General features: G+C 43.8%; 1 protein-coding gene across 1 annotated transcript in view; it reads right to left on the reverse strand.

The window, feature by feature from the left end:
* Nucleotides 1–1284: 1284 nt before the first annotated feature.
* LOC120029060 (myelin protein zero-like protein 2) overlaps nucleotides 1285–17227 on the reverse strand; it is a 35021-nt gene continuing 19078 nt past the window's right edge. The window contains exons 2-4 of the mRNA XM_038974360.1: nucleotides 3130–3299; nucleotides 2530–2740; nucleotides 1285–2178 (exon numbers count right to left, since the gene is read on the reverse strand). Of these exons, the coding sequence (XP_038830288.1) occupies nucleotides 2009–2178; nucleotides 2530–2740; nucleotides 3130–3299 (551 nt within the window). The 3' untranslated portion in view covers nucleotides 1285–2008. The remainder of the gene's footprint in view (nucleotides 2179–2529; nucleotides 2741–3129; nucleotides 3300–17227) is intronic.

A 17227-nucleotide genomic window follows, 5' to 3' on the forward strand; every position in this document is an offset into this window, starting at 1 on the left:
GTGAGAGCCAGAAATCTTGCTTGTTTGTAGGTGACCAAATACTTATTTTCCACCATAATTTGCAAATAAATTCATTAAAAATCCTACAATGTGATTTTCTGGATTTTTTTTTTCTCATTTTGTCTGTCATAGTTGAAGCGTACCTATGATGAAAATTACAGGCCTCTCTCATCTTTTTAAGTGGGAGAACTTGCACAGTTGGTGGCTGACTAAATACTTTTTTGCCCCACTGTATATGTTTTTGTCTCTTGGGCCCTCTACGGGCTTGGGCCAAGGTGCTTCAGTCCCTGTAAGCCCCTGCATTAAACCAGCCCTGCTCACAGGAGGCTGCTGAGGGGAGTACGGCTCATAATGATGACTGGAACGGAGCAAATGGAATGGCATCATGGAAACCATGTGTTTGATACCATTCCACCTATTCTGCTCCAGCCATTACCACGAGCCCGTCCTCCCCAATTAAGGTGCCACCAACCTCATGTGGTGCCACTGTCCCTATCTCAGTCAGAGTCATCACCTCCGTCGTAGTCAGAGCTCCTGTCGTCTTCCTCAGAGGAACTGGGGTCCTTAGTGCTGGCATCAGAGATCATACCGTCTGAGCTGTCAACCTCTAGCACGTCATCATCCATATACAGGTGGATGGCCCTTGCAGGGTGGCTAAGACACATACACACAGAAGACAAGGCCAGGAACAGGGACATACACACAAACACGAACATACGCACGCACACGCAGAGATCAAAATCGGGAAAGGTTGAGCATGAATTTGCCTTTTAGGTGAGAGGCAGCCACCTCTTCAATGAATAGGAAAAGAACAACTCTTCAAGCGATGCCATCTTGGAACACCATGTTTGATCGGGATCAATCAATTGGTCTGGATTTTGTTGTTGTAAAAGAAAAATACTTCCATCGCCAAGTAGTAGAGTTGGCTTTTGTTGTTGAGGCATATGTGGTTACACATGACGTTGTTTAAATTGAAACCTAAAGAAGCACCCAATGCAGAGGGATCTGAAAACCCAACAGAATGAGAGGCAAAGTAGTCCCTTCATCCATAGACCATAGATAAGGAACACTACTGATATAGAATTTGTGTTCAACTGACCATAATTGCACTGTCTAAAACAGACACATGGGGTTTCAACAGTCTAAAGGTGAAAAAACTACAATACAGTGACAGTCATAGTGAAATAGTAAATTCTTTGAAATGTTTAATAATTTGAAAATAATGATTTAACAATGTTGATATAATCAACTGTATGTTGATTATAATATTTGAGAAATGTCTGCTTTAAGCAAGTGCCTTAGGTCTTGCAGTGAATATTGACAGCATTTTGAGTATTTCTGCAGTAGTTGAACATTTTCACTGATAAAAAACACAACATCTGTTTAGAAATACAAAATCACTTCAGGACAAAATCAAATAATATCATTGGTCAGCAGTAAACTAAGACAGAAATGTAAAGAGATCTTGTCGTGGACTTGTGGTTGAAATGCATTGAACCAGATGAGAGAGAGACTGCCTGTACCTATACAACCATGGGCATTGGCTTACTAAGTCCTATGCGATTGGAAAATGATTGGGCAGATGTTAGAGTTTGAAACTGATAGTAGGAAATCACAATAGAAATACTGTACATTATTTTCCACAACTATCTCATAAAACATCTACACTTAAACAGGAAATGTGTTAAGAATTCCATTTGATATACAGGAAAATATTAATGCAGGCCTACTGTCTTTCCAGAAAGGTGCATGGCGGTAAGATACAGGATCCAGCAGATGGATAATCTACAGTAGTATTCTAAGGCACTTTTAGTCTGCTCTTTGTAAAAACATCTGCCCAACGATAGGTCCAGGTTTTGGTTCCAAAGCTAGGTTCAGAGGAGAGTGTCCACGCAGACAGAGCAATTGACTGAGCCCAGTCCCAGAGGTGAGCACCACAGAGCCCAGCCAGAGGGAAGACAGGTTGGAGAGATCCCACTCTCTCTCGCTCCTTCTCGCTCTCTCTGTCTTACCACACTGTAGGGTCCTTTCTCTCTCTGCGAGGCAGTTCCTCCACCCACTCCTCCTGTCTCTTCTTGAAACATTGCCTTATTGACATGATGACGACGAGGAGGATGACCATCAGCATGATGGCGCCCCCGATGGCTGCAGCCAGAATGACAATCTCAGAGAAGGAGGCTGGAAAGAAAAGAGGGGGAAATAAATAGACTAAGAGGAAACTCTCTATTCAAACAGGACTAGATGGCTGGTTCCCAGGGGAGGTACATGATGATGACCTTATGGGATGTTTTAGGATTTTTTTAAATGTATCAACAGCAAACATATTATCCCATTACAGTAGCAATGTCAGCTAGTACCTACTGTGAGAAAGGAGCTGCTGGATTGAATAAAGGACAAATGGGCCAGATTGGTTTTGTAAAGATTGCTGGGAGGTTTTCACAGCCTGAGGCCAAAGATTGGACAGCAGACACGTCTACAGTATATTTTAACCCAGCACCCTTGAACGCTTCACAGTAGACAGACACTAACCTGTGGTGACCACGGTTAGTTTCACCTCCCCCGCGTTGCCGTGGACGTCCGGAGGGTTCTTCACCTGGCAGCTGAACGTCCCGTTGTAGGAGAACTTGACCTCACGCACCACGATGGAGGCGTCCCGCCCCATGATATCACCCGCCCATGTCGCCCGCTTATGGAAACGCCCTTCTGGGGGAGGGTAAGGCCTCTCATGGTAGTAGAACACCTGGCATGTATTGGCACAATGCTTAATGAGATCCAATTGCATCTCATTAGAGGGTAGTTAATTGTATCTAATTTACTAGATTGTCGCCTCTAATAGAGCTTCTCCAACAATAGCGTTTCCAAAACAAGGTCATTTTTCTAAAAGGTTCAGCCAGATTCCTAAATGACACTGACAAGGAGGTTGATGGCTGACTCAGAGGTCCTTGACAAACAACAGAATGCAGATTATAAACACACACACACACACACACACACACACACACACACACACACACACACACACACACACACACACACACACACACACACACACACACACACACACACACAGTCTCTGAACTACATCTCGAGGATGCCCAGAGGGTTCTACAATCAGCCAGGGTGACTCACTGACTCCTCGCGGCCAGGTTCGAGGGGGCGGAAGCTCCATGAGACCGTGAGCGTTGCTGGGGTGATGGGCGAGCTGCTCTGGAAGTTACATTTCAGCCGCACATCTGTGCCGTTCACCGCCTCCACCTCCCCCGACGTGTACACCCTCATCCCACTGACCGGTAACATGCCTGAAGCCACAGGAACACAGCACAGCATAGTAGTTATGCAACAGAAACACTAGTAAACATACATACATACTGTACATACAGTACATACATACAACATCAATACTGTATGTTATGGATGTTGGTGTACCAACAGACGCTCACACCCACACATTACAGAGAAAGTGCTGGAAATTAAAGAGAGACAAAACTTGGCAGCATTTTCCCTGCTCCAGATAATAGATTGAGTGACACGCACAGAATGGAGTCTGCAGTGTGGTCTACACACAAAAACACACACACAAACACAGTCCCAGGAAGGGACATTATAAAAATATACATTTTCTCCCCAATTTCTTGGTATCCAATTGGTAGTTACAGTCTTGTCTCATCGCTGCAACTCCCGTACGGACTCGGGAGAGGTGAAGGTCGAGAACCGTGCGTCCTCTGAAACGCAACCCAACCAAGCCGCACTGCTTCTTAACACAATGCCCACTTAACCCAGAAGCCAGCCACACCAATGTGTTGGAGGAAACACTGTACAGCTGGTGACTGTGTCAGTGTGCACTGTGCCCAGCCCGCTACAGGAGTCGCTAGTGCGCGATGGGACAAGGACATCCCTGCCGGCCAATCCCTACCCTAACCCGGACAACGCTGGGCCAATTGTGCGCCGCCCTATGGGTCTCCCGGTCGCGGCCGGCTGCGACAGAGCCTGGACTCGAACCCAGAATCAGGAAGAGACATTCTTAAATTGCTCAACAGTTCCTGTTTCACTACAAAACAACATTACATCAGTACTCGGCTGATCATGTCAGTTTTCCTCTGATATTACATTTGTTTTCAATCGCTTTAGTGCAATTTTCATAAGTATGTTATTCACAACTCTTAGTACAAAACTAAAAACAGATCATTGAAAAGACAGTTGCTTCAAAACTATAAGCACATTTTCAATTTACTAACTACCACACCACAAAATCAAATCATACAGTCACTTTTCACCTTAATGAGTGTTTCATCTAGAAATAAATGGCTCACATTACTTTTGATATGATTGTCTTCTCATTTGTTAAAATTGATTTTACTATAACTTAATCCAATCAAATGTTATTTGTCACATGCTTCATAGACAATATGTGTAGACTAACAGTGAAACTTACGGGTCCTTTTCCATCAATGCAGAGTTAAAGATTTTAAAAAAATATTTAAAAAATACAGTGAATAACTAATAAAAAGAACAAGTAAAAATAACATGGCTATATATTTTAGTGAGTAGAAAATAACATGGCTATATACAGGGAGCACCAGTACCGAGTCGATGTGCAGGGGTACGAGGTAGTTGAGGTAGCTATTTACTGTACATATAGGTAGGTGTAAACTGACTAGGCAACAGGATAGATAGACAGTAGCAGCAGTGTATGTGGTGAGTGTGAAAATGTGTATGTGTCAGTGTGAGTACTGTATGTGTGAGTGTGTGTGTGTGGCATCAGTATGCATATGTGTGCAAAGAGTAAGTGCAAGAGAGTTAGTCCAAAAAAGGATCAATGCAGGTAGTCCGGGTAGCCATTTGATTAGCTGTTCAGGATCCTGTTGGTTCCAGACTTGGTGCATGGGTACCGCTTGCTGTGCAGTAGAAGAGAAAACAGTCTATGGCTTGGGTTGGTGGAGTCTTTGACAATTTTTAGGGCCTCCCTCTAACACCGCCCGGTATAGAGGTCCTGGATGGCAGGAAGCTCGGCCCCAGTGATGTACTGGGCCATACGCTCTACCCTCTGTAGTGCCTTGTGGTTGGATGCCAAGCAGTTGCCATACTAAGCGGTGATGCAGCCAGTCAAGATGCTCTCGATGGTGCAGCTGTAGAACTTTTTGAGGAGCTGAGGGACCATGCCAAATCTTTTCGGCCTCCTGAGAGGGAAGAGCCATTGTCGTGCCTGTGTTGGTGTGTATGGACCATGATAGATTCTTAGTGATGTGGACACAGAGGAACTTGAAGCTCTCAAACCCGCTCCACTACAGCCCAGTCCATGTGAATGGGGGTGTGCTCGGCCCTCCGTATCCTGTAGTCCACGATCAGCTCCTTTGTCATACTGACATTGAGGGGGAGGCCAATAATGATCCTTTTACTGCAGTGGGCTAAATCAGGGTCACACAGAGTGTTTATTGGTACTCTTAAACAAATCTACTTTGAAACAAATGTATACACCTCACACACATAGTTATGGGCTTAAAAAAGAAGACCCCTGTACCATGTCAGATATACTGTAGAGTTGAAATGTATTCCATTTGGAGTTTGCATCCCAGTACTGCACTTTATTGTAACGGCTTTCGTTGGTGGAAGGAGAACCAAAAGGCAGCGTGGTACGTATCCATAATATCATTTAATCGAGAATGAATACAAAATACAAAAGAACAAGAGAATAAATGAAAACCGAAACAGTACCGTATGGTACTAACACAGGAAACAATCACCCACAAAACATAATAGAAAACAGGCTACCTAAATATGGCTCCCAATCAGAGACAACGACTGACACCTGCCTCTGATTGAGAACCATACTAGGCCAAACACATAGAAATATAACATACAGAACAAAACATAGAAAAATAACATAGAATGCCCACCCCAACTCACGCCCGGACCAAACTAAAATAAAGACATAAAAAAGGAACTAAGGTCAGAACGTGACATTTATAAACATCACCGAAGACTTAGAGAATTATAACAATGTAACTGTATGATACAAAGGTATGTGACAACTGGCATTACAGTAATAAGTATACAAAATTAAGTTGCTGGGGTCTTCTTGATGGAGGGGTTTCACACTGCTTTACTAAAATTGCATTGGAAAACACCATTTATATGCCATTTACGCAGTGAGTGAGTCCACACATTTCTGTATGTGAGCTCAGTGTGAATCGAACCCACAACTCTGGTGAACTGAGTCACATAAGACATAAGCATGCCACCCTCCTTCAGGCCATGGATGAGGCATGCAATGACATCAATCCAGACCTATGTCAGGCTTGGATTCGCCATGTTCAAAGGTTTTTCCCCAGGTGCATGAACAATGAGGACATTTACAGGGCATTTTGGGGGGGGGGGGCCCCCTGGAGGTCGGGGGCCACGGGGCACATGCCCTGGGTGTCCGTGCTCTGGGTGCCCTGGGTGCTCGTTTGGCCCTGGACATTTACTGCAATGTAGCTGAGAACCAATGGTCAAATGCTCAAGACAGGCTTGATGCAAACTAGTACCTTCCAATCGTTATGTTTTTTCATTAATTTAACTAGTTTAATTTTATTGTTGTAATTATATCGGTATATTTATATTTTGGATCAATGGTTGTGTGGTGAGACATGTCTACAAATCAAAATGAATGCACAATATAAGGTTTAGAATAAGACTTGCTGCATTACAAGTGTTACCAGTGTGGCGTTTTGTACTAAGTGTTTTGAAATTTCACATTCTTGTTAAATAGCAACAAAGCGAATGAAAAAACCTGTAATAAATGATCTTGGCCCCAGTTAAATCAGAAGCCCGGCTTATTCTGTTCAGGTGTCGTCCGAGTTAAGATTGCCCTGTTTGCTTTGTGTTCTTTCTTTGTGTGTGTGTGTGTGTGTGTGTGTGTGTGTGTGTGTGTGTGTGTGTGTGTGTGTGTGTGTGTGTGTGTGTGTGTGTGTGTGTGTGTGTGTGTGTGTGTGTGTGTGTGTGTGTTTGTGTTTGTGTGTGTGTGTGCGTGCGTGCGTGAGTGAGTGCGTGTGTGCGTGTGTGCGCGTTCATGTGTGTATTCTGCACACTTATAATAGTCTCCAGACAACGCTACACTCTTAGAAAAAAGGGTTCCAAAAGAGTGAAACAATTTCAAAGATTTTCCTTAGTTACAGTTCATATAAGGAAATCAGTCAATTGAAATAAATTCATCAAGCCCTAATCAATGGACTTCACATGACTGGGAATACAAATATGCATCTGTTGGTCACAAATACCTTTAAAAATAATGGATCTCACAATGAGCCTCAGGATCTTATCACAGTATAATTGTGCATTAAAATTGCCATTGATAAAATGTAATTGTGTTCGTTGACATCAGGTGGAGATTATAAGAGTACATGGCCATTAAGGCCAGACTGTTCTTCAAGATGTTCAAACTGTAATACGGTTATGCTCAATAGTATAAACCAGTGATCCTTCTAGATTTATATGAATCACTGAATCGAACACAAATGTGTTGCCATGGTAGTTCAAACAGGGTAGGAATAACAATTATTTCACCTTATTGTAAATAATTTAGGATGAAACGACAAAATCAATTGAACTGAGGAATGAATCTGACAAGCTATTTATTTTATAATTCAATTTAAATATTCTAAACTAGTCTCATGACTAATTTATTGGACTGCTCTAGGTTATTATACTGAACAAAAATATAAATGCAACATGCAACAATTTCAGTTCATATAAGGAAATCAGTCAATTGAAATAAATTCATCAAGCCCTAATCAATGGATTTCACATGACTGGGAATACAAATATGCATCTGTTGGTCACAAATACCTTTAAAAAAAATGTGCCTCACAATGAGCCTCAGGATCTTATCACAGTACAATTGTGCATTCAAATTGCCATTGATAAAATCTAATTGTGTTCGTTGACATTAGCAAACCACTCGCGCACACGACGCCATACACATGGTCTGCGGTCGTGAGGCCGGTTGGATGTGAGGCCGGTTGGATGTACTGCCAATGTACTTGCAGCGATGTACTGCCTCTAAAACAACGTTGGAGGTGGCTTATGATAGAGAAAAGAACATTCAATTATCTGGCAACAGCTCTGGTGATCATTCCTGCAGTCAGCATGCGAATTGCAAGCTCCCTCAAAACATGAGACATCCGTGGCATGTTTTGTGACAAAACTGCAGATTTTAGAGTGGCCTTTTATTGTCCCCAGCACAAGGTGCACATGTGTAATGATAATGCTGTTTAATCAGCTTCTTGATATGCCACACCTGTCAGGTGGATGGATTATCTTGGCAAAGGAGAAATGCTCACTAACAGTGATGTGAACAAATTTGTGCGTATGAAACATTTCTGTGATATTTTATTTCAGCCCATGAAACATGGGACCAACACTTTACATGTTGCATTTATATTTTTGTTCAGTGTAATTAGAAGAAGTGTTCTGTCCCGTTAAAATGGATGGCCAAACCACATTTTGTAAAGAGTGCAATACCCCTTTTCTATTGGTATGCACCATCGGTGCTCTTCAACCCAATGACCAAGCAGAACATGACCTAGTACTCTAAAACCTCTGGGAAGATATGAGCGGTAGTACAGGGTTGTATACATTAGGGCACACCATACCAAAACGTTTTGCAACATAAAACAAAAATATGCATATAAGGGAAATACCTAGTCAGTTCAAATCAAATCAAATTTTATTTGTCACATACACATGGTTAGCAGATGTTAATGCGAGTGTAGCGAAATGCTTGTGCTTCTAGTTCCGACAATGCAGTAATAACCAACAAGTAATCTAACCTAACAATTCCACAACTACTACCTTATACACACAAGTGTAAAGGGATAGAGAATATGTACATAAAGATATATGAATGAGTGATGGTACAGAACGGCATAGGCAAGATGCAGTAGATGGTATAGAGTACAGTATATACATATGAGATGAGTAATGTAGGGTATGTAAACATAAAGTGGCATAGTTTAAAGTGACTAGTGATACATGTATTACATAAAGATGGCAAGATGCAGTAGATGATATAGAGTACAGTATATACATATACATATGAGATGAGTAATGTAGGGTATGTAAACAGTATATTAAGTGGCATTGTTTAAAGTGGCTAGTGGTACATTTTTACATAATTTCCATCAATTCCCATTATTAAAGTGGCTGGAGTTGAGTCAGTATGTTGGCAGCGGCCACTAAATGTTAGTGGTGGCTGTTTAACAGTCTGATGGCCTTGTGATAGAAGCTGTTTTTCAGTCTCTCGGTCCCTGCTTTGATGCACCTGTACTGACCTCGCCTTCTGGATGATAGCGGGGTGAACAGGCAGTGGCTTGGGTGGTTGTTGTCCTTGATGATCTTTATGGCCTTCCTGTGACATCGGGTGGTGTAGGTGTCCTGGAGGGCAGGTAGTTTGCCCCCAGTGATGCGTTGTGCAGACCTCACTACCCTCTGGAGAGCCTTACGGTTGTGGGCGGAGCAGTTGCCGTACCAGGCGGTGATACAGCCCGACAGGATGCTCTCGATTGTGCATCTGTAGAAGTTTGTGAGTGCTTTTGGTGACAAGCCGAATTTCTTCAGCCTCCTGAGGTTGAAGAGGCGCTGCTGCGCCTTCTTCACAACGCTGTCTGTGTGGGTGGACCAATTCAGTTTGTCCGTGATGTGTACACCGAGGAACTTAAAACTTTCCACCTTCTCCACTACTGTCCCGTCGATGTGGATAGGGGGGTGCTCCCTCTGCTGTTTCCTGAAGTCCACAATCATCTCCTTTGTTTTGTTGACGTTGAGTGTGAGGTTATTTTCCTGACACCACACTCCGAGGGCCCTCACCTCCTTCCTGTAGGCCGTCTCGTCGTTGTTGGTAATCAAGCCTACCACTGTAGTGTCGTCCGCAAACTTGATGATTGAGTTGGAGGCGTGCATGGCCACGCAGTCGTGGGTGAACAGGGAGTACAGGAGAGGGCTCAGAACGCACCCTTGTGGGGCCCCAGTGTTGAGGATCAGCGGGGTGGAGATGTTGTTACCTACCCTCACCACCTGGGGGCGGCCCGTCAGGAAGTCCAGGACCCAGTTGCACAGGGCGGGGTCGAGACCCAGGGTCTCGAGCTTGATGACGAGTTTGGAGGGTACTATGGTGTTAAATGCTGAGCTGTAGTCGATGAACAGCATTCTCACATAGGTATTCCTCTTGTCCAGATGGGTTAGGGCAGTGTGCAGTGTGGTTGCGATTGCGTCGTCTGTGGACCTATTGGGTCAGTAAGCAAATTGGAGTGGGTCTAGGGTGTCAGGTAGGGTGGAGGTGATATGGTCCTTGACTAGTCTCTCAAAGCACTTCATGATGACGGAAGTGAGTGCTACGGGGCGGTAGTCGTTTAGCTCAGTTACCTTAGCTTTCTTGGGAACAGGAACAATGGTGGCCCTCTTGAAGCATGTGGGAACAGCAGACTGGGATAAGGATTGATTGAATATGTCCTTAAACACACCAGCCAGCTGGTCTGCGCATGCTCTGAGGACGCGGCTGGGAATGCCGTCTGGGCCTGCAGCCTTGCGAGGGTTAACACGTTTAAATGTTTTACTCACCTCGGCTGCAGTGAAGGAGAGCCCGCAGGTTTTGGTAGCGGGCCGTGTCAGTGGCACTGTATTGTCCTCAAAGCGAGCAAAAAAGTTATTTAGTCTGTCTGGGAGCAAGACATCCTGGTCCGCGACGGGGCTGGTTTTCTTTTTGTAATCCGTGATTGACTGTAGACCCTGCCACATACCTCTTGTGTCTGAGCTGTTGAATTGCGACTCTACTTTGTCTCTATAATGGGACTTAGCTTGTTTGATTGCCTTGCGGAGTGAATAGCTACACTGTTTGTATTCGGTCATGTTTCCGGTCACCTTGCCCTGGTTAAAAGCAGTGGTTCGCGCTTTCAGTTTCACGCGAATGCTGCCATCAATCCACGGTTTCTGATTTGGGAATGTTTTAATCGTTGCTGTGGGTACGACATCGTCAATGCACTTTCTAATGAACTCGCTCACCGAATCAGCGTATTCGTCAATGTTGTTGTTGGACGCAATGCGGAACATATCCCAATCCACGTGATCGAAGCAGTCTTGAAGCGTGGAATCAGATTGGTCGGACCAGCGTTGAACAGACCTGAGCGAGGGAGCTTGCTGTTTTAGTTTCTGTTTGTAGGCTGGAAGCAACAAAATGGAGTCGTGGTCAGCTTTTCCGAAAGGAGGGCGGGGGAGGGCCTTATATGCGTCGCGGAAGTTAGTATAACAATGATCCAAGGTTTTACCAGCCCTGGTAGCACAATCGATATGCTGGTAGAATTTAGAGAGTTTTGTTTTCAGATTAGCCTTGTTAAAGTCCCCAGCTACGATGAATGCAGCCTCAGGGTGTGTGGTTTCCAGTTTACAAAGAGTCAGATAAAGTTCGTTCAGGGCCATCGATGTGTCTGCTTGGGGGGGAATATATACGGCTGTGATTATAATCGAAGAGAATTCCCTTGGTAGATAATGCGGTCGACATTTGATTGTGAGGAATTCTAGATCAGGTGAACAGAATGACTTGAGTTCCTGTATGTTGTTATGATCACACCACGTCTCGTTAATCATAAGGCATACACCCCCGCCCCTCTTCTTACCAGAAAGATGTTTGTTTCTGTCGGCGCGATGCGTGAAGAAACCAGCTGGCTGCACCGACTCCGTTAGCATCTCTCGAGTGAGCCATGTTTCCGTGAAGCAAAGAACGTTACAATCTCTGATGTCTCTCTGGAATGTTACCCTTGCTCGGATTTCATCAACCTTATTGTCAAGAGACTGGACATTGGCGAGTAGTATGCTAGGGAGTGGTGTGCGATGTGCCCGTCTCCGAAGCCTGACCAGGAGACCGCTTCGTTTGCCCCTTTTACGGCGTCGCTTAGGGTCGCCGGCTGGGATCAGATCCATTGTATTGGGTGGAAGGCAAAACACTGGATCCGCTTCGGGAAAGTCATATTCCTGGTTGTAACGATGGTGAGTTGACGTTGCTCTTATATTCAGTAGTTCCTCCCGACTGTATGTAATGAAACCTAAGATTACCTGGGGTACCAATGTAAGGAATAACACATAAAAAAACAAAATACTGCATATTTTCCTAGGAACGCGAAGCGAGGCGGCCATCTCGGTCGGCGCCGGAAGTCCACAAGGGGAGCCGGAAGTCCACAAGGACTCCACAAGGTACAACTGAATGCATTCAACTGAAATGTGTCTTCCGCATTTAACCCAACCCCTCTTAAACAGAGAGGTGCATAGGGCTGCCTTAATTGATATCCACATCTTCGGCACCCAGGGAACAGTGGGTTAACTGCCTTGCTCAGGAGCAGAATGGCAGCTTTTTACCTTGTCAGCTCTGGGATTTGATCCAGCAACCTTTCGGTTACTGGCCCAACGCTCCTACCCGCCAGGCTTACGGGTAATCCCTTCTTATTTCAGTTAGTTTTCTTCTGTTTGGTGCCTAATGAATATGACCCAGGGTCTATAAGGTCCTTTAGGGGCAAACACTTGAACTAATATGGCACGCAACCAAATACAGTCATAATATTAATCGCTCCGATCTCTCCTCCCTCCTGTGCTGAGAGAGTTTTTGATATGGCTATAAGCCTCCCTCAATGTGAGCAAGACAAAGGAGTTGATCGTGGACTATAGGAAAAGGAGGGCCGAACAGGCCCCCATTATCATCGACGGGGCTGAAGTGGAGCGGGTCATGAGTTTCAAGTTCCTTGGTTTTTACATCACCAACAAACTATCATGGTGCAAACACACCAAGACAGTTGTGAAGAGGGCACGACAACACCTTTTCCCCCTCAGGAGACTGAAAAGATTTTGGCATGGGTCCCCAGATCCTTAAAAAGTTCTACAGCTGCACCATCGAGAGCATCCAGACCGTTTGCATAACCGCCTGGTATGGCAACTGCTCGGCATCTGACCGTAAGACGTTACAGAGGGTTATTGCCCAGTACATCACTGGGGCCACGCTTCCTGACATCCAGGACCTATAGTGCCTTGCAAAAGAATGCATCACCATTTTTCCTATTTTGTTGCATTACAACCTGTAATTTAAATAGATTTTTATTTGGATTTCATGTAATGGATATACACAAAATAGTTCCAAATTGGTGAAGTGAAATGAAAAAAATAACTTGTTTAAAAAAATTCTAACAAATAAAAATGGAAAAGGGGTGTGCGCATATGTTTTTAACCAGGCAAGTCAGTTAAAAATACATTCTTATTTACAATGACGATGTAGGAACAGTGGGTTAACTGCCTTGTTTAGGGGCAGAACGACAGATTTTTACCTTGTCAGCTCGAGGATTCGATCTAACAACTTTTCGGTTACTGGCCCAACGCTCTAACAACTAGGCTACCTGCCACCCCTTAAAGGATTCACCCCGTTTGCTATGAAGCCCCTAAATAAGAGCTGGTGCAACCAATTACCTTCAGAAGTCACATAATTAGTTAAATAAAGTTCACCTGTGTGCAATCTATGTGTCACATGATCTCAGTATATATACACCTGTTCTGAAAGGCCCCAGAGTCTGCAACACCACTAAGCAAGTGGCACCACCAAGCAAGCGGCACCATGAAGACCAAGGAGCTCTCCAAACAGGTCAAAGTTGTGGCGAAGCACAGATCAGGGTTGAGTTATAAAAAATATTTGAAACTTTGAACATCCCACAGAGCACCATTAAATCCATTATTAAAAAATTGAAAGAATATGGCATCACAACAAACCTGCCAAGAGAGGGCCGTCCACCAAAACTCACGGACCTAGCAAGGAGGGCATTAATCAGAGACGCAACAAAGAGACCAAAGATAACCCTGAAGGTGCTTTGTGGAGCTTCACAGCGGAGATTGGAGTATCCGTCCATAGGACCACTTTACACTCCACAGAGCTGGGCTTTACGGTAGAGGGGCCAGAAAAAAGCCATTGCTTAAATAAAAAAATAAGCAAACACGTTTGGTGTTCGCCAAAAGGCATGTGGGAGACTCCCCAAACATATGGAAGAAGGTACTCTGGTCAGATGAGACTAAAATTTAGCTTTTTGGCCATCAAGGAAAAAGCTATGTCTGGCGCAAACCCAACACCTCTCATCACCCTGAGAACACCATCCCCACAGTGAAGCATGGTGGTGGGAAACTGGTCAGAATTGAAGGAATGATGGACGGCGCTAAATACAGGGAAATTCTTGAGGGAAACCTGTTTCAGTCTTCAAGAGATTTGAGACTGGGAAGGAGGTTCACCTTCCAGCAGGACAATGACCCTAAGCATACTGCGAAAGCAACACTCAACTGGTTTAAGGGGAAACATTTAAATGTCTTGCAATGGCCTAGTCAAAGCCCAGACCTCAATCCAATTGAGAATCTGTGGTATGATTTAAAGATTGCTGTACACCAGCGGAACCCATCCAACATGAAGGAGCTGGAGCAGTTTTGCCTTAAAGAACGGGCAAAAATCCCAGTAGCTAGATGTACCAAGCTTATAGAGACATTCCCCAAGAGATTGTAATTGCTTATAGAGACATTCCCCAAGAGATTGTAATTGCTGCAAAAGGTGGCTCTACAAAGTATTGACTTTGGAGGGGTGAATAGTTATGCACGCTCAAGTTTTCTTTTTAAAAATCTTATTTCTTGTTTGTTTCACAATAAAAAATATTTAGTATCTTCAAAGTGGTATGCATGTTGTGTAAATCAAATGATACAAACCCCCCAAAAATCTATTTTAATTCCAGGTTGTAAGGCAACAAAATGGCCAAGGAGGTGAATACTTTCGCAAACCACTGTATATACTAGGTGGTGCAAGAGGAAGGCCCACAAAATTGTCAAAGACTCCAGTCACCCAAGTCATAGACTGTTCTCTCTGCTACTGCACGGCAAGCGGTACTGGAGCGCCAAGTCTAGGACCAAAAGGCTCCTTAACAGCTTCTACCCCCAAGCCATAAGACTGCTGAACAATTAATCAAATGTCCACCCGGACTGTTTACATTGACAACCCCCCCCCCCCCTTTCTTTTTACACTGCTGCTACTCCCTGTTTATTATCTATACATAGTCACTTTACAAATGACCTCGACTAACATTGACTCGGTACCGGTGCCCCCTGTATATAGCCTCGTTATTGTTATGTTATTTTCTTGTGTTACTTTTTTATTTTATAATTTTTTAAACTTTAGTTTATTTAGTAAATATATTCTTAACTCTATTTATTGAACTGCATTGTTGGTTAAGGGCTTGTAAGTAAGCATTTCACGGTAAGGTACCTGTTGTATTCTGCGCATTAAATTGGATTCGATTTGATTGGACAATGCATGCATCCCTCCCGTGCTGAGAGGGTTTTTGATATGGCTATAAGCCTATGGGTCCATAAAGACTGGATGCTTGTTCATCTAATGAGTTCACGCATGTAGCTGGGAAAACAGCTGCTGGGCTCGGCTCCCCAGGAACCTGTATTTTCCTTATCAGCAGTGCAGATGGCTTCCTGTAGGCCACATTACCAGTAACCAGCCCCACTGTACATTAGACAGAGAGGGCCCTCCTTCATCACCAACACCAGAGGAGCGCACCCAGTTCCCCCTGGCCCTAATGTGTTTTAAATTGCCCAAAATCATTGAGGGGATCTTTTGGGTGGCGGTGGCTGGGGGGGGGTTGGTGGCGGCAGACTGATTGGGCCTGCCTCAGGAAATTGCAAAATTCTCAGGGACGAGAAAAAGGTCTCTATTTACGTGCTCCGAGCTAGCTAGCTTGGCCTATATCAGTCCCAGTTAATGACCATTGCTGGCAGAAAGAGGACGAGGAGGAGGAGGCTCAGACCTGTCTGTCCACAGCAGACTCCACACTGGCTTTTGTTGTGAGGGGAATGGGGCTACCGCACATAGGCCAGCATCACCCTCCTTCCCCAACACATTTATCTTCCACCAGGAAACTGGAGCACGGAGGATGGGGGGGGGAGTTGGAGAGCGGAAAGGGAAGGGGAGGTAGACTAAAATGGTTCTCACACAGTACCTATTTACAGTAGGTTCATCCAAACTCAAGTATGTTAGGTAATCATCTTAAAGATCACACTATGAGATGCAGACCATTTGAATGTGTGTTACATTTTTTTATCATATTTCCTTTCATTTATTAGGAGCATAAATAGCACTTATTTCTGTGGCACTAAATAATTGGCCCTGATTTCATTCGGAGATGCAGCAGCTTTCTTTCTGATGCCAGTGTTACTGATTAACTGATTAACAATGACTTCTCATAAGGGTTTCTGAATCTAATGTGGGTTTTAAGAGAGATAAAAAAAAGCTTGTAAAGTGTGTACCAATTACTTTAATAGCATGTCATATACGTTATGCCTTTCACATTTAGAGCATAAATGCTATTTAATGAGGAATTAGTGACAGTTACAATTGCAAAATGGCACATTACTCAAGTGAAAGCAATTGTTGACATTATAAGCTGCCTAGCTAGCATATTTGGTTCCTTGGAAGTTGTGGGAATGTATGTTTTTGGTTTGCCATTGGATCTGGGAATGAGGCCATACAGTACGTTTGGTAAAACGGAATGTTTTTTACACGTTCTGAGAACAGAAGTGAAAATTTCACCTGTTCTGGGAACTTACATTTTTAGGTTGAAGCGAGGTTCTGACAACGTTTTACTATGGTTCCCTGAACATTTTACTGGGAGGTTTTGATAATTTATAGGTTAGTTGAAGGTAATTAAATACCGCTCTGAGAACACACCGATTGCTTAGTTTGTGTTAAATGTTTTTAACTCCAAGCACAGATAGGTCACAAGAAAATGTATTTGATTAAGCATTAATCATGCAAACATGTTTCTTTTTTATGGTGTCACGGCATCAATGGGATTCAAATCTATGATCTTCTGTTCTGTCGCCATGAAAACAGTCCACTACGCCACCAGGATGGAGCTCGCATGCCATGTATTTCATTTTAGTCTATTCAAACAGACCCCATTTCAAAGGAAACAAGCACTCACCATGTACCAACGAATGAGTGTGATCATACTACAGTGGTCCCTGCAGCTTACCCTCAAACCGGTGTGATTAGAACACTTATTTAGAACGTCCAGTTTTGACTGACGCAACAGTCAGTGTTTCAGCTGGCCACACTGTTTTTTTCACAGAAACATTTTGCACAAACACAGTCCTTACAAAGTTATGTCCTGAATGTGACCAGTTT

The sequence above is a fragment of the Salvelinus namaycush genome, chromosome 34 (genome assembly GCF_016432855.1).
Source record: "Salvelinus namaycush isolate Seneca chromosome 34, SaNama_1.0, whole genome shotgun sequence".
NCBI lineage: Eukaryota > Metazoa > Chordata > Actinopteri > Salmoniformes > Salmonidae > Salvelinus > Salvelinus namaycush.